Source organism: Alosa sapidissima, chromosome 14, assembly GCF_018492685.1.
Source record: "Alosa sapidissima isolate fAloSap1 chromosome 14, fAloSap1.pri, whole genome shotgun sequence".
Classification (NCBI taxonomy): Eukaryota; Metazoa; Chordata; class Actinopteri; order Clupeiformes; family Clupeidae; genus Alosa; species Alosa sapidissima.
This window is the reverse complement of record NC_055970.1, coordinates 30369780-30395654: the sequence shown is the minus strand read 5'-3', so window position 1 is coordinate 30395654 and position 25875 is coordinate 30369780. Positions and strand designations below refer to the sequence as shown.

The 25875-nt window shown below is 44.6% G+C and overlaps 1 protein-coding gene across 4 annotated transcripts in view; it reads right to left on the bottom strand.

The window, feature by feature from the left end:
- The window catches only part of bnc1 (basonuclin 1), a 29876-nt gene extending 10572 nt beyond the window's left edge, over positions 1-19304 (bottom strand). Inside the window, exon 1 of one of the 4 annotated variants that reach the window (XM_042062107.1) lies at positions 19066-19304. In XM_042062107.1, the coding sequence (XP_041918041.1) occupies positions 19066-19137 (72 nt within the window). In that variant the 5' untranslated portion in view covers positions 19138-19304. Of the gene's footprint in view, positions 1-731; positions 1817-2843; positions 3304-19065 lie in introns of those variants that run through there. The other 3 variants (XM_042062104.1, XM_042062106.1, XM_042062105.1) reach the window with 3 other exon arrangements.
- Positions 19305-25875: the final 6571 nt, after the last annotated feature.

The window sequence follows — 25875 nt, the reverse complement described above, 5'->3', positions numbered from 1 at the left end:
GAAAAGATGTATGATGTTGTCGATAACCAAAAACAAAGTGACACAATTGCAATTTCCAGTCACAACAACCACACTGAATTTTTTAGGGCTGACCTAATAAAAACGTCTGAGACCCCACAAGAAAACAGAGCAGCACAAAGTTTTCCTGGTGACATCAGTAGGAAATATTTGCCTCCTCATGCTCGTGCTCATGCCTTTATCGTAAACTGACGAGACGTGTTTTCATCAGACACACATCCATCTTTCTGACTCCACTATTTCCCTGATAGATTAGCCACAAACTCTTAGTAAAGTAGAGTGATATCAAACTCAGACTACTAATACTAAAAACGTCAAACTCCCGAAAAAGATTATTAACTTTAAATATTTTCTGAGACTATGGGAACCATATTGTGACTTATTTATATCAATAATATTGCTCATTACATTCCTTTCTATTATATTTATATTAGAAGTTAGATATAAAACGTCACAGGAATTCTACTTTAATGATAAATGATGAGTCACAATGTAATCCTAAAGACTTACTAAAAGTTTCAAAATGAAGGAAAATATGACTAGAAACAACTAAATCATTCACCAGACAGATAGGTGCTGCGAGAATACATCATACACTCACTAATCTTTAAGAAACAACTGCAATGTCCGGCTGTGTTCTTAGCCTATAACACTAAATCATGTTAAAATAAAAACATTGATCTCTTTATGATTAAAAGGAGTGAAGGAATTACCTGGATCTCCATGTGAAGCTTTGTGTTGAACATCTATGCCCATGAAACTGATCCCAAAAGCAGGTGGGTACGCACAAAAACAAACAAACAAACAAACAAAAGCCCCTAACTGCTTCTACCCACCACCTCTGCCGCTCGCAGTGTGGAGACAGTGGCAGCTCACAGACCACAAAGACAGGCAGTAAATGAGAGGAACATGTTAGTACACTGCGTCTGAGAAAGTTTGGCTTCGAGCTATGCACTGATTAATATCAGATTCTCCCCCACACTCTGCCTCTCTCTCTCTCTCTTCCTCTCTCTCTCTCCCTCCCTCTCTCTCTCACTTTTTCCTCACCCAGCCTCTTGACAATCTTGTCACATCTGGCTGACAAATCCTCACGAGCCGCCTCTATAGCTGTGTGGCGGCGGCGGTGGCAGGAGCGCGCTTAGTGCGGGGCTGTACGGGGCCTGCAGCGGAGAGGGGCCCCAGCGCTGATGGACCATCATGGAACTAATGAAGCTGAGTGCGGGGCTCAGGGGCTGCAGCGCCCAAGCGCAGCACCAGGCAGCTCAGCCCAGCACGCCCCGGGGCCCTACTCTACACCACTCGCAGTTAGCACAGGGAGGGAGGGAGGGATGGAGAGAGAGAGAGAGAGAGAGAGAGAGAGAGAGAGAGAGAGAGGGAGAGCGAGGATCCACACAGGCAGCCCACACAGTTCATAGGGGCTGGGAGGCCAGAGGTTCACCAGCGGAGGAGGGAGAGGCAGCTAACAGCACAGACAATACAGCCATTTCTCTGTTGAGGAGCTGCTGCTGCTGCTGCTTGATATACTTTTCTAGAAAGGTGCTACAGCAAAATGGGAAGGAATCCTGACGTGAGTCAGGGCCATAAGTGCTTTGCCCAAGTGGCTTTAGAGGGCTGAAAAATCTCTATAGCGGTGCAGCACTGTGTAAAAAAAAAAACACCCCTCTTTTTTTCTCCTCATGTTGAGATCCTTTTGGTGTAAGCCGAGACAGGGAACTCCCCTCTTTTCCCCTCGTGTTTTGCCCTCCTCCTGATCACTTCTGCCCCAAGAGTTAATCGTTCATTTAAATATTTTTTTTTCTTTTGAAAATTCTTTTTGAATGACAGTGTACTTGAGAGAAGTAAATGGGGGATTTTGTAAAGTACTACACAACAAGCTTACATGTATGACTACATAATGATGATAAGAAAAACAAATCAAGGACAGTCAACATAAAAATCCCAAGGAGACAAAACAACACAGATGCCTTAACGATCATGGTACAAGGATTTCTGAATGAATGAAACTTTACTTCCTCCACAGCTGATATGTCTGGCATGACTCTGCTGATGACTAAGGGTCCCCTCCCAAGGCTGGACAGGCTGTGGTTGTCCCCAGTACAAATACAGTACAGTACAGTACAAAGCTGCCTGCCACAGACACTTACACACAAACCAGCACATCGACAGATCGGCTAATTGTTGCATTAAGGCTGCGACAAAACATTATGCCGGTCTTAAATTACATTCCAATAGTGCCTGGCTAGCAGCCAGCGGAGAGCAACTAAAAGCAAAGCATGGCAATGAAGTCTTTTAGAGAGAGAGAGAGAGGGAGGAAAAGAGGGAGAGAGAATAAGAGAAAAAGAGAGAAAGAAAGATAGCTACTCAGCTACAGTGAAAATGAATGTTTGGACTAAACAGCAACAGTCTACAAATCATTAGATATTTTTCTCTTTCTACACAAAGTGTAACTTTCCGTATCATTAGTGAAGAATAATAGGTTGTCACTGTTGAAGAAGTGTAAAACAATTAGTTCTATCTAAGTTTCAGCATTGACCTCCTAGATTTTGTGGAGTTGACGGGATAGTCAATTTCAGCGAGCAAGTGAGAGCATGAAAAATGAATTAAAAAGTTTCACAACATCAATCAAAAGTTTCCAAAAATATTTTCATAAGAAACTCCACTTGGCAAATCAACCCTGCAGCTTCTCTCAGAAAGAGATATTTTGCTTGTATGTTTTCACCTCTATAAAGTGAAGGCATTAGATGACACTGAAAAGAAGAAGAAGAAGAAGAAGAAGAAGAAGAAGAGGAAGAGGAAAGATAGTGTAATGAAGATATCTTCCTTACCTGCGACATTCTTATTAAATGGATGATCCCAGGCTGAGTGTGTTGTTTGCCATTCCCTGCGAGTCCCTACAAAAGAAATGCCTCCAACTCTCCTGTCTGCACAAGTAGTATGGCAGCCGAGCCGTCACACGCCGCTTCTCTCAGGCTGTCGCACATGAACACTGAAGCCTCGCACAAAACACACACACACACAGACACACACACACACACACACACGCACACACTTGCTCTCTGTCTCTCACTCTCTCTTGCCCTCACACACATACACACATTCTTCTTCAAGCTCAACCTCGCGTTTTAAAAACAACAAATGTGCCACTCTTACACATGCCCTCTCTCTCTCTCTCCTCTCTTTCTCTCCTCCTCTCTTTCTCTCCACTCCTCTCCCCCTCTTCCTTATTTTTTCTGTCCGTGGTCTGGCTCTAAACTGCTCAAGATGTGCAGTGTGCTGAAACTGGGCACAGGGGATTGGAATGAGATCCTCCCACCCTCCCACTCGCCGTTCTCACCTCAGGAGCTGCCTTCTCTTTCCCCGGCGAGCCCCAGCGTGGTGTGTTGGAGCATGCCCCCCCCCCTCCTCCTCCCCTCCCACCAAGCCCACCCCCACCCCCCAACACACACACACACACACACACACACACACACACACACACACACACACACACACACACACACACACACCTCCCCCGTCGAGTCACAGGGCAGTCCCCTCACAGCTGGCTGGAAGAGGGCATGACACTCATCTTTCACAGAGATTTGATCAAAAGGAATCACAAAGGCTCCAGGCTCTCCTAATGCAGTCAGGAGAGACTCTACCTCTCTGCTCCCTCTCTCTCTCTCTCTCCCTCTCTCTCCTTCAGCCTTGCTCTCCAAGGCAGCTTGAGTAATGCATTAAATCAATGCAGCCCTGCACAGAGCTCACCCTAGAGTTGAGCTCTGACTACGGATGTGTGTGTGTATGTGCGTGTGTGTTCTCAACACCGCTCTGTGAACAGTCCCGATAACAAGTTGTACCTTGTGCTGACGGGAACTCACCACCGTCTGGACCCAGTATCCAGAAACATGTAAGTGCAGGTAAGTTACCTGTGATTTGATTTTCTTAAGTGTGTCACTATCAGCAATCATACAGGGACGTGCCTATTTAAATCACACTAAACTTCCAGTGCCTCAAGGGCTCATTTTCCAAAATCACGCCATGCACAAAATACACATTTAGCAAGTAGCAGAGATGTGAGGACTGAGATGGAATATAAGGAAAAAAAGAAAATAAGTTTACTGTGATTAAGTACAGGACACAAATATTATTTACTATCAAAAACAAAATTCACTATCAAGATTCATGTTTAGTTTATGACTGTCAAGAAAATGTATTATGACCCATCATCCAATTTTCCTCTCTACTTGAACCAAACTACACATTTCCAAGTATTTTTGAAAACAATATTCCAGTTGGCTCGGTGCCTAAAACTGATTTTCTGATTGTCATGATAACGTAATAGGGGTCAGACCATTCCTTCAACTTCATATAAGAAGCTGTAAAAACATCCTTTCGCAAGAAGCCTGAGAAAAGGAGGACGGCCACTACGGAGGGAGAGAGATGGTCAGGGTGAATCAGCCCGAAGGAGAGGAGCGAGGAGAGGAGAGGAGAGGAGAGGAGACCTCCCTACCACGGCTCCAACCCATTAGGCGCGGCATTTAATCCACAAATTACAATGCAGGTTTTAACAGGTATGTTTTGACTAACTGCAGGGGTTCTGTAATTGAGAGAGGAACACCACCATGAGGCAGTTAGGGAATCTAATGGCCCAGAATCTTCATTTCTTTTCAAGTTTTATCAACAGGCTCAGACCAGGCGATACCTATTAATGTGTAACTAATAAACCTTGAAATATTCAATTAAAACTGCATCACTTACTGAAGATCAAAGCTTTTATTTTGTCAGAAGAAAAATTTTATGAGGTTACACTCGGGATGCTTTTCAGCCGAGCATGTAGCAGAAGATTGAAGTGGTTGTCCTGTCAAGCAAAAATGCCAGAAACATTTTATTTATTCCACACCCAAGGGATGCATACAAAATCAATCCCAAGAAATTGCTGGGATTAAGAGGCTCCTGGATGTAAAATTGCTGTTTTTAAACAGAATTACTCCAAGCCCGGGTCCCTCCCTCCAGGGCAGTGTTCACAGCGAGGCGTAATGCATCAGTGCATGTTTATCCCGACAGGTCTAGGTGGCTATTTGAATGTTTGTTATGTGCCCACTCGAGGAAAAAGCCATGTTCACATCTGTACTCAGTGTCTATGTACTTCAGAAGATGACGAGAGTCTGGGAAGAAAAAAAGAATTACTATTCATCAGATGATCGCATTTGGGAGAATAGCATGTCTGGTTTGTTTAGGATCCTGTCTGTCACCACTAAATCAATTTTTAAAAGGCAAAGCACTGTTTCAGAAATACAAATCCAGAAGTTCAGATGTTGTAGCTGCTTCCGCGTCACATGAAATAAAACATCTGATACACATATTGCACACGAACAAGGTTAACGAACAAGGTTAATGTTAGGGACCTATACTGATGGCTATACAAACAACTTTTCTAAAAGTACCATTGCGATGTCACCCTGCTTCACAATTGCACCATTTCTGCCTTGGATTATGGCAGAGACAACTCTGTCTGGGTTTGTGCTAGAAATGCAGAGACATGTCATTGGACGCGCACACAGCAAACCTGCCCAGACAAGGCTGGCTGGCATTCAAGCCACTCTGCACATTGTAAAGACATCCATGTGTCTGCCTTCACTTTTAACTGACAATAAAAAGGCCAAGGGGAGAAGCTGTTACTGCCTATCCTGAGGGGCCAACGTCAGCGGTGGTACCAAGCACTGACCGCTCCTCAAAATGACTGGAATTTGTCCGAAACGTTGGTTAATTTTTCAGCTGAAGCAAGTGCACACAGTCTTTTGAGATCGTATCATAAAAGAGCAAGAATCCCAAATGAGTCATGAGACATAAATTCCTGGGAATCAGTTGTTGATAGAGAGAAGTCAACATACAATCAAAATGAGGTCTATTAAATATATTGGCACAACATTCATGTCATTGATTATCTTTGACCAGTGTCATCAGGCTTGGTTACACTTTCAGCCACTGATATGCTGCACATTGAAAAGTTGACATAAAACATGAGTGCTTGGTGCAATAAAGTGATCATTTCACGTGGTGTGTTGGAAATGAATATGGTATTTTCGTTCGAGTGCACTCCTCCGACACGAGGCGTATTAATACGGCTTCCTCGCACGCTCCAGCTCTGATGAGAGGGCTCATGGCGCTTTAATGACCACCAGTTTAATCTAAAACCGAGTGAGTAAAAGCATGGACGTCCTCTGAGTGCACTCCACATGCAAGTAAAAAGGGAGGCTAATTTCACAGTCCGGGCTCTAAAAATATCAACTGAGCGGAGAGGTGCCACGCGGACCCACGGGTCAAAACATTCACAGAGAGACCGCGCTTTTGAAACGCACCGAATACAATAATGTGTACGCTGAGGGTCTTCTGCGGAGTCTAATGTGCAGCACAAAAGGTGGCAGCAGAAATGGACGGCGTCTCACTTGATCTCATACTCTGGAGACACAGGAGGAGAGGCTTCCTGGATTTGATGTGTGCAAATTATGTCTGGAATACTGGATTAAATTAGGATGATTAGCAGGATCCTCCTGGAAGAGTGATGTCCCTCTGATATGGCACTGGACATAAAGGCCATGCCAGGTGACAGTAAGCATCTGATGAGCAACAGAAGCGCGTTAAAGATTAACACTTCAAACTCCAGCAGTGGATTAGTATTGATTTTGCAATTCAGCTGAGTAGCACAGGAGATAATGTTGAATAAAAGACAGGAAATGAGTCACTTTCAATGGCACTATTCAGCCCGACAGCCTCTGGTCCCAAGTCAAGCTAATACTTGATGTGTGGTTACTCTTGCCAACGTTGTCATAAGAAAACTACAGTGTTTGTCATATGGAAAGTGTTGCTACCATCGTCTGAACCTTCTAAGTGTGTTGGTCTGCTTGTATTTCTGTCTGGTGAGGACAGTGTGATGATCAGGTCACTGGAGAATGGAGAAAGATTAATACAAGCACTCCCCACCCCCCACCCCCTCTTCCTGGGCACTCCATTCCGCCTGTCTGGTATTGATCAGACGTGTCCACATTAGGCGAGCGATGCTTTTATGATAATCTGCCCTCGCTTCATGTAATGGCTACATTAGAGGCACCATCCCTTAGTATCTGACACCTGTTTGGTCTCTTTAGAATTACTGTTTGCATTACAACGGTGTTTAATGGCCTCTTTAGTGGGGGCCAGGGTGGGGGAGGTGGCCACGGAAAAACTTTCCAGAAGTTCCAGCCGGAGAGAGCACTTCAAAAAGCCATCCTGGGAGACCCAATGATCGAGTGATAGATGACACTGTTTTGGTTTGTCCATTATGGATGCCACTCTTTGCCCCGCAGTTAAGCTCAGGGGCTGCACAGCCACAGGGTCAGTTAACAGAGGAGTGCATCCACACAGCTGTGGAGAAGAAGCCTGAGAGGGCTGATCAATACCCCCCTCTCTCTGCTGGACACATTCCAACTCCTGTGTCACTATGTGATGGGATCACAGACATCACCAGCTAAAAGGAGTTATTCCATGCAACTTAAATTCAAGTTTTTATTAGTAGATTAAATGATCACTGGTGACAATCTCTCTTTAAGACACGTGAGTGTGATTGTGTTTGTGAGTACAAAGGAGCTGGGTTGGGTTTATGGCAGTATTTGTGGCTGGCAGGTTTAAAGGTTGAGCCTGAAAACCCCTGGCTGGAGAGTGAAAGACTACTGAGGAAAAAAGCCACCTGGACACCATCAGTCTCACCCAAGGTAAACATCTCCGACATTCCTCCCGGCACGCTGGCCTGCACAGGTCAGGGGTCATGATGACAAACGAGTGACCCAGGAGCCCTGAGCGCTAGTGAAGTTTCTGGAATCTTTCAACGGGGGACAACGCTTAGCATTCAGATGGGGGCGGGGGATCGTTACCAGCGGCTGACACCGATGGCCCTTGGCCACAGGCCCGCCCACCGTTAACCTGCCACTGCAGTGACCGGGACCGCCCTCTCCTGGCCAACAGGCCCCAGAGGCCCCCGGGGGCCACAGCTACCCGGTGGCCTTTCACTCAGACACAGGCCGACTACTGACTCAGCCGACATCACTCAACAGCTCCCAACCACTGGGCTTGGATCGGAGTGATACTATCCTTATCCTTATGTGCACATCTGCAATTCACTGGGAGGTCTTAATGTTGGCTGACAGTCATGAACCGGGGGGGGGGGGGGGGGGACTCATCTGGGCAGATAGAGAAAGTATATAACGATGAAAATAAATTAGAGGCAAGGAGTGAGAATGGGAAGTGTTTGCAGTGAGAGGTGTCAATGTAAGCAGTGTAACATATCATGCTCTCCAAAAAAAAAACCTTTCCAGTAGGAAGCAGGTTACACATCAAGAGCATGTAATGACAATATTTCATTTGAATGGAATGCAGACTATGCACACAGACTCACCGGTGGAGATAAGAACCAACTGGAACGAAAGAGGATTCTGCAGGTGGGAACAATCTCAGAGCTTGTCACTTCCAGCACAAAATGGGTGGATGCAAGGCAGCGGCTAAATCTAAGGGAAGAGCCCTCATACGCAAAGCCCAAATGACCTTTAAAACCATACTCTTACAAAGTTGTGAAACAGCACGGAGCGCACAAATTAAGTGAAAACATGCCCGTCTTTATCCACCTTTGCCTCCCTCCATGGTGGTGGAGGAAGGTGTCACTTTACAGTAGGTTGCAGATCTTATCTCAAATCAACACCTCAACAACAAACATATGGAAGACTAAGGAGAGCAGAGTCAGAATTCCCACCCTGAGTGACCTGGAAGTCTTGCCGTCTCGACACGGTGCATGGCTCAGATAGAGGCTCACGGAAATCAAGTCACATGGGGTAAAACCGCACACATGAATAACCGGGTTTGACCTGTGGTGCGATAGGTTGTACATGGTGAGTCAACGGCATGGAGGGGAGGGGAGGGCTGGAGACCCCTACACTGCAGCCTGCATCTGACCCCTGGACCTCCGTCTGCCTGTTTGCACTCCCCTTCCACCTAGACACATTTTTCCAGCGAACTCTCCCCCAGCCACCGGGGCTAATGACTCACAGAGGGACATCTGCAGTCGTGTTCATTCTCAGAGCCAGAGTGAGCCAGAGCGGGCGCGGGAGAGCAGATTCCCATCTCCCACCCCGAGCTGAGGCGCGCGGAGTAGCCAGCACCGAGGCCCCCACACTCTGGGGTCCGTTTGAAGGCAGCTATGCATGCACATCCATCATGCTCAGACCCTCTGACAGTCATGTGATCTTTTGTTGAAAACTGAATCAAACCACACGCACAACGAGCCCAGCAAGGCCAGCATGTCCCTGCCAAGCACAAAGAGAATAATTTAATTCTTACACGGCACCTTTCATACATTTTTCACGTCGTTCCTTTGGGTGTCACTTTGGGAGACTGCCATCTCGACTCAGGAGACATCCTCTATGTTACGGTACCACACCATGTTGAAGCCAGTAATTAGACTGATTTTCAAATGAAATCTATGATCAAGAAAAGTGAAGAGTAAAACAAAATATTTTGGCCCCAGTGCTGGATAACATCTTGCACGTCTGCTCTTTGGCACCAACAGGTTCAGATTGACCACTGGTGGATGAGCTCTGGGTTGTTGACCGAGGTTAGGAGTTCTATTTCTTTTTCCAACTGGTACTGGCGTCTCATACCCTGACCCTGTGCTGCCTGGTGTTTGCGCTGGGTGCAGTGTGAACAGGACCTCTCTATGGGGAATAACTGTGGAAATATATGACAGTGAGAGGAACAGAAGATTGTTTTCCAGTGTGTGCGTGCCTCCATATTGTTTAGGTCTCATTAAGACGGAGTGGGGGGAGGCGAGTGCATGCTTGGTGGAGCTCTGACTTTGGCTCCTGCTGTCTGTTTGCGTCTCTTCGCCACAGACTCCTCCTCCCCACACCTGACCTGAGAAAAAGCCCACCAGGCTTCAATTAACCATGAAATCAGACGAACGACCGGCCCATCTCTCTCCACACGCAACCCAACCTCCACAGGACCAGTCATATTTTCTAACAAGGAGCCACAAACACACAGACACGTGAAAATGGAACTTCAGCTCGCCTGTTGTTCCATTGATCACTGGCAACTGTCACTCCCTGTCGTTTGAGATCTGCTCTGTGAAGAATGTGTTGAGAGCACTATCTCCTGATCAGGTCCCCAGCTTGCAGTGGTGGGAGTGGAGAGGCACGCTGTGGCCTGGGGCGATAGGTCTCTGTTTGGGCTTGCAGGACTGACAGGCAGCTTGGTGATAGTCTGAATGGCACCTTTGGCTATGACATTATGGTCTGTTTGCAGGCAAACGCATCGGCGCAAGTCTCAGTGGTCACATTTCTTTAACAAGAGAAAGGCCACTTTCTGCCCACATCCAAATTGAATTTGAAATGTATGTGTCCAAACACATTCCCAATTGCATGCATCAGCAACCTTTGTAGACAGAGGAGGGCACAGAAGTAGCTTTAGAATAAATAGAAAGGAATATTTCACAAAAATCAGTTTTCCCCTTCATAAGAGACTGGGCTTAGATGTAGCAAGGTCGCTGGTGGATGGCAATTATCAGCGAGGTGTTATTGTTTTGACCATGACCAGCAGGTCCCTGTCTGCCAGACGAGGTTCCAGATTGACACTAACGCTCTCCCTCGGAGGAGCAAGAAAGCGGGTCACAGGCAGGAGGGCCCACACTCTGCCAGCGTCCCCCACCCCCCAGGGTGATGGGGCAGGGGGTGGGTGGGGGTCGAATGGGGATGCGAACTTGCTCGGCAGCGGCGCACAAACATCGCCTGCTGCCAATCACAGACCTCTGCAGGCAAGAGAGAGAGAGAGAGAGAGAGAGAGAGAGAGAGAGAGAGAGAGAGAGAGAGAGAGAGAGAGAGAGAGAGAGAGAGAGAGCCGGCCCATCTGACACTCGCGGCTAATCAAAGTTCTGCCTTCATTAGGCTTCCAGATGATTCGCTAAGCGCCCGCTGCAGCACACCACTGTCGGCACCACAGCGGCGCTAAAGCTGTTCAATATTTCAACAAATACAAGGGTGACACTCACGCATCACATCTTCTGACACCTAATGAGCTCCGACCACTGGGATGCACCCCCCCCCCACCCCACCAGCCTCTGAAGTGAAATCTGAAACCCAAACAGAATTCCTTGCTGAAGAGGCACAGTGCCACACTCCTGGAATCTGCCTGTGCTAACGATAAAACTGACAACTTGTTTACAGGTCACAAAAGCTAATGATAATTCAATTTTTATTACACATAATGTCACTGCCTAGTGATCAAACCCTTTGTAAAAATGTGAATAACATTCAAAGTTTGGTTACTGATCAAGAACAATAATGTCCAAAAATAGTAAGTCTTGAAGTCAAACCAAATTAAATTTGATTATTTTTTCTATTTCTTTTGTTGTAATATGAGGATATGCATTTCCATTAAAAGTCTCAACATGGTACTCCCACACGGCGACTGACAACACCATGTACATCTGTTTGTGTCAGAAATAATCAGCGTGATACAAGGTGCACAGCCTGTGCGGTTGCTGTTTCAGATCAGGCTACAGGACATAATTACCCATCTTGGCCGTGACACACCCGTTTAAGGGTCACACATAATTTTCTTTCTCTCCCCCCCCCCCCCTCCCCCTCTCAAATCAGCCATCCGTTCCTTCATCTGTGGCTGGCTTCATCATATAACCGGGAGCCAAGTGCAGGAAGGTGGGGTGTGATGGGGTTGGGGGTACAGGGGAGGCATGGGGGGCAGGAGTGGGGGTGGAGACGTTTCAAGAAGGGGAGCATGGGGGGAGGGGGAGGTCTGATGAAATTGGAAAAGCATGTGGAGATAGAAATCACTCTCCGACAGATTCAGACACTTCCTGCCACTCTGCAGATGCCACAGCACTGCGAGCCACCCTCCCGGGGGAGATGATTCACCTGGAAGGGGGGCCAAGCGCTGCCAGATGTGTAGGAAGCTGCCTGGGACCCACACGCTAACACTGTCTCGATTGTGCGCGGCATATGCTTTCAGTCAAGGGTGAAAAATGCAGGCACCAGCACATGCCAAAAGTCTTTCAAGCATGGCCCACCAGTCAGCCCCGAGCTTAACGCACTGATCCTCCGAGTCAGCAGATGCATGTCACCACAGAGCAAGTCAAGGCTGGTTAAACTATAAAACAGCTAAGGGACCTCGTCCAGACACCCAACCCTGTGCTAACAAAAATACACGTCTCTGTCACTTTTCGACACTCGCCAGTCCCAATTCTCCAATGGCCTCCTGGGCAAAAAGACGACAGAAGGAAAAGAGATACGTGTCTCACTGTTACAGACAAAAAAATAAAAACAGAAAAAGAGAGAAAAAGGTAAAAGCTCAAGCTAGCAAAACAACGACAAAGGCTCCTAAAACTCAGTGCTGATCTGCGAGGTCTGTACACGTAGACAGTAAGCGTGATTTCTCATACGTAGGGAAAAAAATACCTCCTCGAGTTATGAATTTCAGGTTTTCATTTGTCATTACAACACTGACTAAGGCGGAAACAACAAACTCAAGGGCATGAATACCCTGTAACTATTTTTAAACACCGTGGGGTGGGGGGGTAGAGAAACTCAAGTTTGCCAGCACATTACCAGACCTCATAGTCTTTGGCTAGGGGGTGTGAGTCTCGCCACACAGCTGGTTTGCACACAGCCTTTTTTATATGGCAAATCTTGCTCAAATCCTCCTCACCTGGATCCTCTGGCTCCCAGATGGCTACCTTTAGCAACGCAGCCTGTAAAAAAGCTGAAGCCTTTAGCAAGAATGTTGATGTTACACAATGACCTCATTGTGCTGTGATGGAGCTTGTCTGAGCTCCACTCTGTGGCAGAGTCACACCTGTTCCACCTATGCCAAAGGGCTGCACAAGCCAAAGTTACATCAATCAGCGTTTCAAGGCAGGCACCTAATGTGGCTTTCTGTCTCACGTCCCCGCCGCCCATAAATGGTTGCTTCGTGACTAGAGTTTAACCATCTGTGCGGAAGAAGGCAGAATCCCCACCTATCAATTCAGAGCTCAGCTCAAAATGTTTTCTTACAATCTTACACTGAGCATATCCTATAGCTGCACAGAACTGTTAGTACATTTTTGTGTTGTGTGTGGCAACACACATAATTTCACTGAATTAAAAGGATTAGGTCTTTCAAGTAGCTCTCAGCATAAGCTGTACACAACTTCAGGGCACGTTTTCATAAAATAAACCTACTATTCTTAACTCTACCTAATACAAATAATTGGAGTCCTCCAGACTCTTAGGACGGCGATTTGAATACCACCACACTCAACTGGCACGGAGGCACGGTGAGGAGTGCCAAAGCCCTCAAATTCTATCAAACTGAAAAAGAATGCCGAGTTGCGCAGATAGGCTTATGTCGACCCCCACACTCCTGGAACATGCCAGCGAAGAACAGCCAAGTTCTCAGGCTCTGTCCTCCCCTCCGTCTCAGGAGCAACTGGTTTGCAGCCAAGAACGCCAGATAAAATTCTCCGCTGTTATGAGTTTCTCATATTTCACCTCATTTTATAAAGAGAGAATAAATAAAAACCTCTGTGCAGAGACCAATGATTAAATGTCATTAATGGTGTAAGGAACAACTCTCATTAATATGCAGGTCCTGAGGTTACTTCAATCAAAAAGGCTGCTTTAAAAACGTACAATGCAATTTAAGTTCTCAAATGATCCCAGCAAGCTGCTGTATTTGTGCTTGGGGTAAAAAATATGGTCTTAAATTATATATAATGCAGCAAACGGCCAGGGCTGGCTGGCCGGAGTGTAATGGCAGTTTTATCTCTTGATCAGGTTTCACGCTACCTGACATGAGTGGGAGCGGAGGGGCTCGGTGGACGCCCACAGTTCACGGCGCTGATGAGGAGAGCCAGGCAGGCCCTCACACCGCTGCCAACACATCATCAATACTCTTCAGCCTCCTCCCTCTCTCCCTCCCTCCCTCTCTCACTCCCTCCTTCCCAGCTCTGCACAGCAGAACACAACACAACACAACTAAGGTGGGTATTTCCAGCCAAACTCCTCCAAACTCGGCTTTTCTTCCCCATAAACTCTACATTTGCTTGTTGGGGCAACATAAGTATTCCATTTAACCCATTACTTGTTTAAGCAAATTCCAAGTTGTCTCCTCCCTACCACTCCCTTTTTAAGTCACTAGTGAACCAGTGAGAAGAGTGTGACAAATAGCACTCCAGGCTAGTTCAGAAAACAGCTCCTCTGACTTGTCAGAGTCCCTCCTAATGTGGCTACCCACAAAAAAAAGCCATTTCTCTCTTCCATCAGCAGTCTCACTGATTAGAAAACCACCACTTGAGGTCAACAATCATATTCAGCCTTAACGGATGACTTCCTCCCCCCTTTACCTCGTCTAGACTTTGTCACCTATGAACACATGATGACTGTAATTAGGTAGTCCCTCAGAAATGAGGCTGTGCCTTTTGTCCACAACACTTAGGTCCTGTAGAGCCCTTAGGCAATGTATCGTTGCGCAGGTTTGTGCTGTTTCCCCAACGTCATTAATTCTCAGTGAAGATGCTTTAGCGTGATGCATTGCTGAGGCTCAGCTCAGTGGATGTGGTGAAGCCGCTGTATCTGAGCTGTAGTGCTCTCTGGATTGTGCTATGAGCCGATCCCTAAGCCACTTGTGCCCTCCTACGCAGTGTGTATATTCATGAGAAGGCAACAGTGGTGAATGTTATTTAACACACCACAATGAGGCACTGAATATTTTCCCTACTGCATTTAATGCTCATATTTGACGTGCATTCATTGAGGCATTCTGCTGTTGTTTACTTGACAACTGGCCAGATATGGCTGACCCTGAAACCATGACTTCAGTTTGTGTGCGCTGCCCTGCAACAAGTAAAGACAAGAAATGTACGGCTTGTTGTTGCAAAACATGTGATGTGCTCCTCTGAATGTTTAAGTGACTATTTGAAGTGAATAGGTTTACCAAAGCACCCCAGGTCATTGTCAGTTAAGTAAAGCCCTCAGAAATCTCAGAGGAAATCCACGACAGTGGAATTGACCAACAGACATGGACAAGGAGAAGACTCAAAGTAAAAGAGAAGTTGGAAATCTCATAAGAGACCTGCCTCCTTGCTACCCCCACCGCCTTTTTTTTTGGATGCGGAGAAAGAAAATCAATATACTCAAGCGCAATGCCTGCGATGGCATTGGTAATCCAGCTTCAGCATTAATGTTTCAGAGCCTCAGAGAGCTGCCTACTCTGCCCTGGTGCTGGTGCTCCTTGGAGGACTCCACTGCCTGTGGTTTGCCTCCAAAACAGAATACACAAGCATGGGCCTGCTCGGAGCAAGCGAAAGTCGTTAGCCAAATGATTTTCGTGTTAATTTGTCATAATATTATCTATAGTGGAATGACATTTCTGCAAAAAATAAAAAAATAAAACAGCACTTAAAACGTTTCTCTGAAATGTTGGAAAATGAGGAATGCTCTGTAGGAGTAGAAACACCCTCACGGTGCCTGGTGGGATTCTTAACACAATATACATTTTTTTTCCATTCACAAGAGTTCCCAGAGTTTTTGTATTTCTGAGCCTTTCTTGAAGGCCAGTGCCCATTTATCAGCCTCCCATTACCCAGCTTTCTCTGGAAAGGGTTGGAGTCAAGCTTCAAATGCACTTGTAAAATAACAACTGATAAGAGGGATGGGTTGGTGGTTTCAGTCAAGGACAATTACCTGAAGCTGCCCTGCTTTCTACAAAAAAGGGAAAAATTTGGCTAAAAAATGCAAGCAGTATGTCACTTTGAGATAACACCAGCCCCCTTGGTAATGATCACCTCTTTGTGTCTGTAACAGCAAGGCACAGGCAGATTTGGGCTATCTCACTGGCCCATGGGGAGGGCTGAGGACGGAGTGGTGGAATGAGGTTCGGAACACTCCTCCCTAGACTCTGAATCATATTCACAGAACTTTGGAGGCATTTGGGTGTTTATGCCACAGTTTCCACATTGCTATCCCGTGACATTAGGAAAGCATAAATCAGCTGGGCGACAGCTCCCTTGTAGAGACTGGTACGGGGAAAGGGAGCTGCCACTAGCTACGCCCACAGCTTCTGCCAGATGTGCACTCTAAAACCCCAACAGCATCAACTACCCTGACACTGCTAATGCCTTTGTTGATGCTAAAATATTCACCCTACCTCCTGTGAAGACATGTGTTTTTCCACCGTGTGCATGAATTGGTGGCAAGTTACAAAAGGAGGACAATCATGCACCAATGTCATATGGCTTGAGTATAATTAGACAGCCATGTGTTAATTATCTCTGGAACATAATGAGGGTTTCAAATCAAACACAAAACAAACACAGACACAAAACACATGTAATAGAATCTGCACACATGTGCACAAAGCCCCATAATAGAATGAGCACAGACACACATTTGTGCATAAATACTGAATGCAGTAGCTGAATTTGGATAGCTGGTAGACTTCCTATTTCGATTAATAATAATGACTTTTCAACAAGTTAAGATAGAGACACATATATTTTTGTTTGGACAATGACAACAAACTAAGAATTAATTTCAATCAATTAAATCAATCAATCAATCTATCTATCAATCTATGCCAGAAAAGAAAGTGGTAGTGTTTAAGATTGCTATAAATTGCACATTTTGAAAAAGAAGCCTCCTTAACTGTCAAGTAGGTAACAGTGTATTAACTTTATAATTAACCTACATTAACCGTCAAACAAAATTATAATCATTAATATAAACAATCACTAATACACTAATACTTATCAAAATGACATTTGTTTTATTAAAAGCTTCAACATAAAAGACTATATAGCCTAGATAATGCCATTTTTTATTGACTAAATTTTCAAAAAGTATGTGTACTGTATGTGTATAAAAAAAAGATCTAACATCAAGCCATAAGATCCAGGTTTATCCAGAGTTCATCCAAGTTTACACCATCTACTGTTTACCTGAACTCTTCTGCACAATAAATGGTGTTGGACACATTCAGCTGTGGAAGGAAAGAAAACACACAAGTAATCAAATCACTTTGCGGTACTTTAATGTTTGCTGAAAGGCACATTAATGTTCTAAGTCTATCCTCCTAAATCCTTTATTACTCATTTGAAATGTCTTGTTGACAATTGAGTGTAATAAACATGAATGAACTACTAAAACTACATTATCTAAGGGAGGTGGTTCACTGACGTAAATGTACATATATTCCTACTGAAGGTACATATACCTACTGAACCGTTTAGGTACAGGACCGTTCAATACAGATGTACCGAATATACCAAATGCACTCTTAAATAGTAATCAACAGTAGGCTTTTTTGCTTGTGGACTGTTTCAAATTCATGTCCCCACAAAAACATATGAAGTGGTGGTCCATATGTCAGTTTAATTAATTAATGCATTTTCAAAAACTATTCCTGCTTATGTCTTGAGCATCATGAATATTTACAGTGAATGATGGCTACCAGTACGTACAGGCTTGCCGTACCAAAAACTAACCGAACCGTGACTTCAACACTGAGGTACAAACCGAATCGTGATTTTTGCGTACCGTTACACCCCTAACCTAGGGGTCTTCAACCTTTTTCAGGCCAGAGGACCCCTTGGCTCATAGAGATAGAGGTTTTAAACTGAGCTAAGTAAACTAAAGCATTCACAACTAATTGTAGAGTATCCACCAAGTTCTAGGTAACATTGTCACGTTACCCGATCGCCTTATACGTAAATGCAATATTACTGCATATCCAAGAGAACCATTAAAATAACATTATATTTTACTATTTAAGATGAACGACTACTTTCAAGTTACTCTGTCAAGTAATTTCACAAAATAATCTAATTTTAAAGTGTAATTGTGTAATTAATATGAGTAAAATAATAATACAATTATTAATAATCAATCAATCACCCATTATGTTGATTTTAAATGGTGTTCAATAAATATGGCACCTAAAGATGGACTGCTTCAGAAAAAGAAATGGAAGTCTTAACAAAACATTTGTTCTTTTGAGGAACATCCCGATATGTAATTCTTAGTGATAGACCTATAAGAGAGATTTTTCACATTTTTATATGATAACTATGTTTATTAATCCATCCAAATGTTTTTGCTTCCATGAAAATAGAATTAAGATGACATGAGAAACTTTTGCATGGTTTACAAGATACAGGTGATGGCTCAACCTCACCTGCTCTCTTTTAGTATATTAATGTGATACAATGATGATTCAAACAATCCAAGGGCACATTTCAGTAAAATTGTTTCAGTAAAACAATTAGGCACAATATAGGTAACTTTTAAAATGTCCACTTGAACTTCTTCAATTGGAGTCAAGAGAAAACTGGCCGTCTCCTAGGGGCAAATTTGGGGTTAGGCCTAAGGGATGTTCAGTCTTCACGCGCTCATATTCACAAGAGAAATAGCCTTATTCTTCATCCTGAGGTAACGTTAACGTTTAGCGCTTAGCCTAGGCTACGAGGCAGACATTTCACTTTGTCTACAATTAGCCTACAAATTTGACGACGACACGACTTGTTATCCACAGCGGAACATAATGTTAGCCAATGACGGACTGAATAAGGCCATGCAGCGGCAACTTTAAACCTAGTTCTAGTTGTACTCATGTAATTCTAGTTCTAGTTCTACTCATGAAACACCTAAAAAGTGTACATTTGCATGATGGTATGTGACACATGACATATCTTACCATCAATAGGCCTACAGCAGACTCCAGCACTCCCGAGTTCTGCAAACTGATGGATCCACTTGTCCGAAAATGCTGCCCAATGAAAGTGACAATCTACGCCAAGGCATGCGCATGGTTGTAGCCTACTGCATTGCAACTTTTAATATATTACGCGATTTCTTGACGTTGCATTTTTAAGGCAAACATAAAAAGTAGAAAATCAGGGCATTATTATGCATTTTCCTTATTGAATATATTTCAAATACAACTTTCACCAATTTAATTGCAAATGTTACTCATGGTGATGTGAACAAGCCTTACCGACGCCATGTTAGTGACTTGATGATCTTGGTACCAATAGCCTACATTTGTCAGCGTTCTGCACCTTTCCATGACACTTAGGTCCTTTGCACCACTTTTACAATGTGGTAGCCTGTCTCATGCAATTACACTACTGCCAAAAATAACACCAATCTCGAATTTATGTTCAAACTGCTCGAACGCGCTCCATGGTTGTAGTCGCCTAATGTCACTTCTTTGGAATGGCATTGAGCAGTGACGATTTGTCACAACTTCCTTGGTACACCTGTTGGCCTCATTAGGCCTATCAGATGAGCGCAGAATGCGACAGGGGTCATAGCAAGGATGTGGGTAATTAGCTCACACCTCTGAATATCTATTGATAGGCTAGTATACAAATCACCCCACATATACTGTAAGTTTAGCTGTTTAAATTATTTTTACATTGAAAGAGGAAAGGTTGTACTCTGAAATGTTTAGATGTGAAAATTGCAGACAGAAGTTATGCATACTCTTTTACAAAATCAAGCAGACTTGGAGTTAAGAGGAGAGATTATTGTAACCAGGTCAAGTTCACTTTGGCCCGATTCCATTCATTGAGTAAGCAAGAAGTTAGTGAACCGACACTTATTGGATTTACTGAACATGGAAGAGAAAAACCTGTCGGATCAATGGCTAGGCCTAATGGTCACAGACAGATATCCAGAGCTACCCGTTTCGTGATTGATAAGATGTCAACATTATCATTCATTTTAATCATATAATCATCATTAGATCCTGAGAGATCTTTGGTTTAATTTGAAATCTACCTTTAGAAAACCTAAACTGCTTATCACACCTTATGGAGCCCTTTGTACAGAAGGGACCAAACAAATAAGGAAAAATCTATTTTGTTCTTCATCTAGCATCTATATGCTATTTAAATAACATTTAAATGAAAGTGGCTTCATTTTGATCAACAATAATCACAGAAAACTATATTTTATTATATAAAAAAATATTTTTCTGTTACAAATACCATTTACTGTGGAATTCTTCAGTAAACAAAACAACTATATTGCAAAACGGCTGTCATTTCATACATAAATGTTATCTGTGTGTTTTTCCAGACCAAATAAAAAAATACATATAGGCTACACGTCTATTCATCACAGGAGTTACTATACATTGCCCTGGGGTAGCACTCTTTATGCCGGAGCATGTAATTACTGGTCTTTGTTGTGGCTTGGGACACTTTGCGCTCTCTTGATTTCGTGCACTTTCTCTGTCTTCTCGCCTGTGTCTTCTTGCCTCCCGTCCTCTTTTGTTGTCAACACACAGAGAACGTGCCCAATAGCAGAGGTGCTGTTAGGTCTTGCACCAGTGCCATTCCTCAGTGACAGTATTGATTGCTCAGCCATAGACACTGTAATTTCTATCTGTAGTTCCTGCCTTTGCTCCCTGTGCGGTGATTTCTTCCCCCTCAGGCAGCGCTCTCTTCCGCCACAGCAGTGTTCACTCTCCCCACTCTCCAGAGTTATTACTTTTCCCCCAACTCCACCATGTCCTCATGCAGAGGGGAGTGCTCGTGTAGTCCTTGAGGAGATTGCGGACTTTGCTGCAGTTGTGGTTTGCTGACATACACTTATAACACACACACACACACACACACACACACACACACTCAAGCGCGCGCACACACACACAGACACAAACACACACACACACACACACACACACACACACACACACACACACACACGCACACACACACACACACACATAAGAAAGCACACTTTGAAGGAACAAGCACTTCCACCTAACCTGTTCCTGTAATCCATCCAATGAGCCAGACAGTTGTAATTAAAAGCCACGCAGGGCCCTCCTCACCCCAGGCACAGAGAAATGTCATTGAAGTGATTAAATGAACTTCCTAGAAGAGAAATGATAAAAGACTTATTAAATCCTTTACTCTTAGAATTCACAATGGACCATTCAAACAACACATCTTTACTGTTATGAGAACAAAAGCTGTGTAAGGTGTGGAACAAAATGGAAGTTCATTACAAGTAAATTCAGGCTGTGAAGAGGCCTTTAGACATGTGTGGGTGATGGTGAAGCCTCCAGAGTTTGCTGCTGGTGAGGGGTCATCAGAGGCTCAGAGTGACAGCGGAGTGACAGGTAGAGGAGCAAAGCTAATCCCCCCAGATGAGAGGAATGCCACCACTGGCCCAGCCACCGAACGCAAGCCGCCCGCAGCCGGCAGGACCGCAGCGGTAATTGGGGGCTTTGGAGGCCGCGGAGGCATGCAAACATCTCCGGCTTTTTTGCTCGGCTAACCTTCTGCTCGGCTTCCACCCTCCGCACCAATCCCTTCATTCCACCTGAGTGGCGCGCACACAGCTGCCTCTTTGTTGACTTCCCCTTGGCCCCCTCGCTGGCAGGGCTTGCGCTCGCTCCCCCACCCAGCTCCCCCCCCGCGCCTCATCGCTCTGATTAGAGGATGGCTCTCACCGGCATGTCACGTACTGTACATCAGAGGAGATCAGCGAGCCAGCCCGAAAAGTCAGATGACACTGAACACATGCATGGCGCACTCACCCACTCCTCCTCAACGAGAGCACTACCCATAACAACAGAGCGGAGAGGCGGCGGCTAACTAGACAGACAAATTGGGGGAATGGGTGCAATCTGGTTAAAGAAGTAGACAGGAAGAAAACAGACCTTCTGTCTGAGGAACCTGTGAGTTGTCATGAGCTCCGTGAGCTTTGACTTCTTTGTTAAAAAAGCAACAGTGGATCTCCGATATTTAAACTGTGGTGTAAGGTAAATTAGATAAGTTAAAGGTTGAAGAAGTTTACATGCAGTATGTTTATCTTGGACCTTGTTTTATCTGTGAAAAACATGTCAGGCTCCCATCAAAGCTCTTTTTTATTCTCATGTGACACATGGAGGTCTAGCACAAAGGCCTCTGGGACCCAGCTTGGGGAGTCACTTTTGGCCTGTGTGCCCATAAATTACAGGGGTCTCACTGGTGTCCCTCCCTCTTGACTTTCCCCCCTTCGATTCCCTGAGGGGATGGAACTCAGAGGGAATGCACATGTCACATATGTCCTGCCTACAGCGCCTCCCTCACACCGCCACACACCACGCTTCCGGCATCCACGGCCCCACTGGGCACTGAGGAAGTCCCGGTTCCTGAAGCCATCAGTCTTGGCCTCCCATAGGTCAGACATAAATGTGACTTATGGGTCGGGGATGCCTGCTGAATGATGCCGTGCACCAACACTGAGTGCTGTTTTTCTAGCACTAAAAGAAACAGTTCAGAAATGGTAGGAGGTGGACCACATGTGCTTTCTTTGCTGTGTTGTGCCCCCAAACTGAAAGGGCTTCTTTGTTTGTTTTCCAAACAGAGAGTTACCTATCAAATTTATCTATGCAGCAAAACATCCTAAAGGCCAAAATGTCTTTGCTATGAATAAAAGAACTGTTACATAGTTAAATAGCAATAGCGCAGTTTCACCAGTCCAGGGCACAACCAAGTATCAATCAATCTCTTTGTCATAGCCATGCACCAAACCATCCATGAAGACATCAATAGGCAGCCGTGGCACAATCATGCACAAGACATCCTAATGACTTTGGACAGAATTTCAAGCTGTTCGGTCCTTTATGTAAGGTCAGTCAAATATATTAATTCACCACCTGTTGGGAAGAAATCAATGCATCCTTGCTTAACTAATATATTCATATTAAGATGGGAGGTTTTGTAAACTCCAGAGTTTTATAATTGTGATGCAAAGTTGCTCCAGAAAAAAACAGACTATTTTTGAAGTGTTCTCACTTTTAACAATGACACAGCGGCTATTGTTCATTCCCTTAAGCACTGACATGAAATGAGTACATCAAATCTTTCTCCTTCCCTCTAGCCATATTGTTTTCACTGTTTGTCATTTTAATATGCACGTTGTATACACTGTTTCTTAATTACACTGTGAGCATGTGCCTTGTTCTTGTTTCTTTAGAGTAACATCTTGATGGCTGATGGTAACAAAGACAAGTGTACCATGCGGTGCTCTCATTAATACTGGGGGGAAGGGCCTTTGGAAGGGGTCGGTTCACAATAGGTTGCTGAGGCGGTAACCACTCTAATAGCACATGAACCTGAGCTGATGGTAACATCTATAATTTTTTTCATTTCTCTTTGGGAGTAAATACAGTTGAAGGTCAGTAGACTTTAACTCTGGAGGCACAGGGAGATGGTGGAATGGTGCGACTGAATGGTGTATGTAAGGGCTGTGTAGAGTGCATTTTGCCCCCAAAGATCCTGACCGCTGCTAACTGTGGTGGCGCCTTTCATGTAGACTCCGAGGTCAGAGATTCATATGGATGGTGGAGAGGGGAACCTGCAGGACATTGTCTTGTGAAAAAGCACCTTTGCCCCCATGTTCTCTCTAGGGCCACAACACCCTCAGGGCACTGTGCTGCCCATGGATGTCTAGCCGGATCATGGTGTCAGATGGCTTCGAGCCTTTTTAAAATGTATTTTTCAAAAGGGGAAAAATCAATAGGATGAACCAGTGAACACACGGCTGTGAAATGTGAGCCTCTAATATTTACTCATCCTTAATCTCCTCCGGTACTGAAAAAGTGCTTGATTGGCAATAAAATTACATTATTTTTTAGAGCATCTTTTTTCTGAGGGTTAGATAAGGTGTAAATCATGCGTCTTATATTATATGAATCAAAGGCCATATTTTCATTTGACATTATTTGGATGGTTCCCTGAGTGGTGCAGTAGTTTGAACCAGAGTTGTGGGATTTCTACATCTTGACAAAATTACATTTTGAGTATGTAAACTCTTGTATACCCTGCAAAAACTTACAAAGACAAAAAAAACTAAACAAAAGAAACAAAAAATATTTTTTAGCTTACACAGTAGCCCAATGTGTGATGGTGATATTGTGTTGACCCTTTACACTGTGGGGTCTTGGTGGAGAATTATAGTGTTTGGCTGTCAAGCTGCAGCGCACATTTGTGCCCCTGAGGAGCGGCAAATTCACATCTCTCCCAAACACGGTGCCAGGGGATTTGCTCAGTGTGGTTATGGGCTTGTCATAGCCCTTAAGGCACAAGAGGAGCGAAATTACAAGCAACATCAGAGCTTAGCTACTGAACAAGAGTGGCAGACATTGATGATCAGCCAGGCCTTTGGCTACTGCCCCTCAGATGGCGACACGCGTGGCGCGAACCCAGCAGCCACTTTGTGTGGAGCTGACATAGTTGGCCCTCTGAGGAGGGTCCAGAGTGAGCAATGTGGAAACCACAGCAGGCGAGAGAACATCTACATGGCAGCTGTACGCCGCATTCCAGTGACTCTGCTGGTCATAATTATCATCCCTGCCAGTGGATGGCATTTACGAGCCAACCACAGAGTCACAACATGGAACTTTTCCCTCTATGAAGACAGTGGTGGGGTTTTTTGGGTGACAAAACCACAGTCAGAGTTCACCGAAATGCTCCTGTTATTCAGACGTTGAGTTAAGGGCGATAGGCTCCTAAGCTTTATCTTCATTGTGAAGGTTGAAGTGGGATGAATACACACCCCTCCCCTTTCTTGTCCACACAGAATCCTGCTTGAGGAGAACCTGTTTAGTATCTGGGTCTCCCTATCTGCAGTCCGATCACACACTGACACCACATAACTTCAAAGGCTGTCCTTTTGATGCTAGCCATCAATATGCATTTCGTCCAGCACTACTAGGTTTTAAACATTCCTCTCTCCCATTTTTTTCCATCAGAGTAATTGCCTTCAAAGTCAATTAGTGCAAGTTATTTGCGACTATTCTGGTAGCAGAGGACTAAATGCTTACAACTGAGGTGTGGGTCCAAGGCAGTGCTAATTTAGTGATGCAATAAATTGATTTTTTTTTCTACTAGTCTTTCATGAGTTAATTTACAAATGGTACACTAATTTAAGAAATGTTTTGAAGATCGTTGGGCATGCTTTTTCTTATATGTGGCAGATTGGTGAGTATGTTTACTTAATTTGTCCAGTTTTTTGCAGCAGGTTTAGGAGAGCTGCTTAATCTGCTGTTTGCCTAATGCTGCCAGGGTCATTCCTCCGTGCGGCTTGATACACCCCTTGGAAAATACATTTTTTACTCTTAGAGCCAGATCAAAGGCTAGGAGCTAAGATCAAAGACCAGTATCATGCAGCTTTGGTCACATCTGTGTTGTTTACATGAATGCTAAAGGCACTTATATCAAATATTTCCAACTTGAAATATATATGTTTTGTATCAAAGTATTTTGATGTCACTTTTGAAGTGCACCCGTGCATGGGGGAATCATTTTTTAAATTTCACATTAACAGCTTTTTTAAGCTATAACAAGATTGGAGGGGTAAGCTGGAGATGTGTTTGCATCTGTATCTGCCCTGTTTTCCCATTTCCAAGCCGTGGCTGGGCTGTCAACAGCCTGCATCCCTGTAGATATCCCAGGATCGGAATCCTTAAAGTCATGCCTGGGTATGGATCGCTCCCAGCTTCTGGATCAGAGTGTTTCCAGGGCTCCTCGATACTGAGTCCAGCAGCGACCTAATCTGGCCCGGTGTGGTAGCATTTGTTTGGGGTCGGTGTGTTGCTGGTGGGTGACCTCTGGTACTTCGAAAATATCGCCTGTCAGTAATCTACATGGACGGAGGGGGGGTTCAGTGAACTGTGAACTTGCCTGCTGTTGAGCTCGGGGCCAGAATCGTAACAGGATTACAGACCCCGACGTCTCCTGTGCTCACTGGTGAATCTGTGCCATGGTGAGTCATTAAGGAATATTGTGGCTGTGCAGCTCAT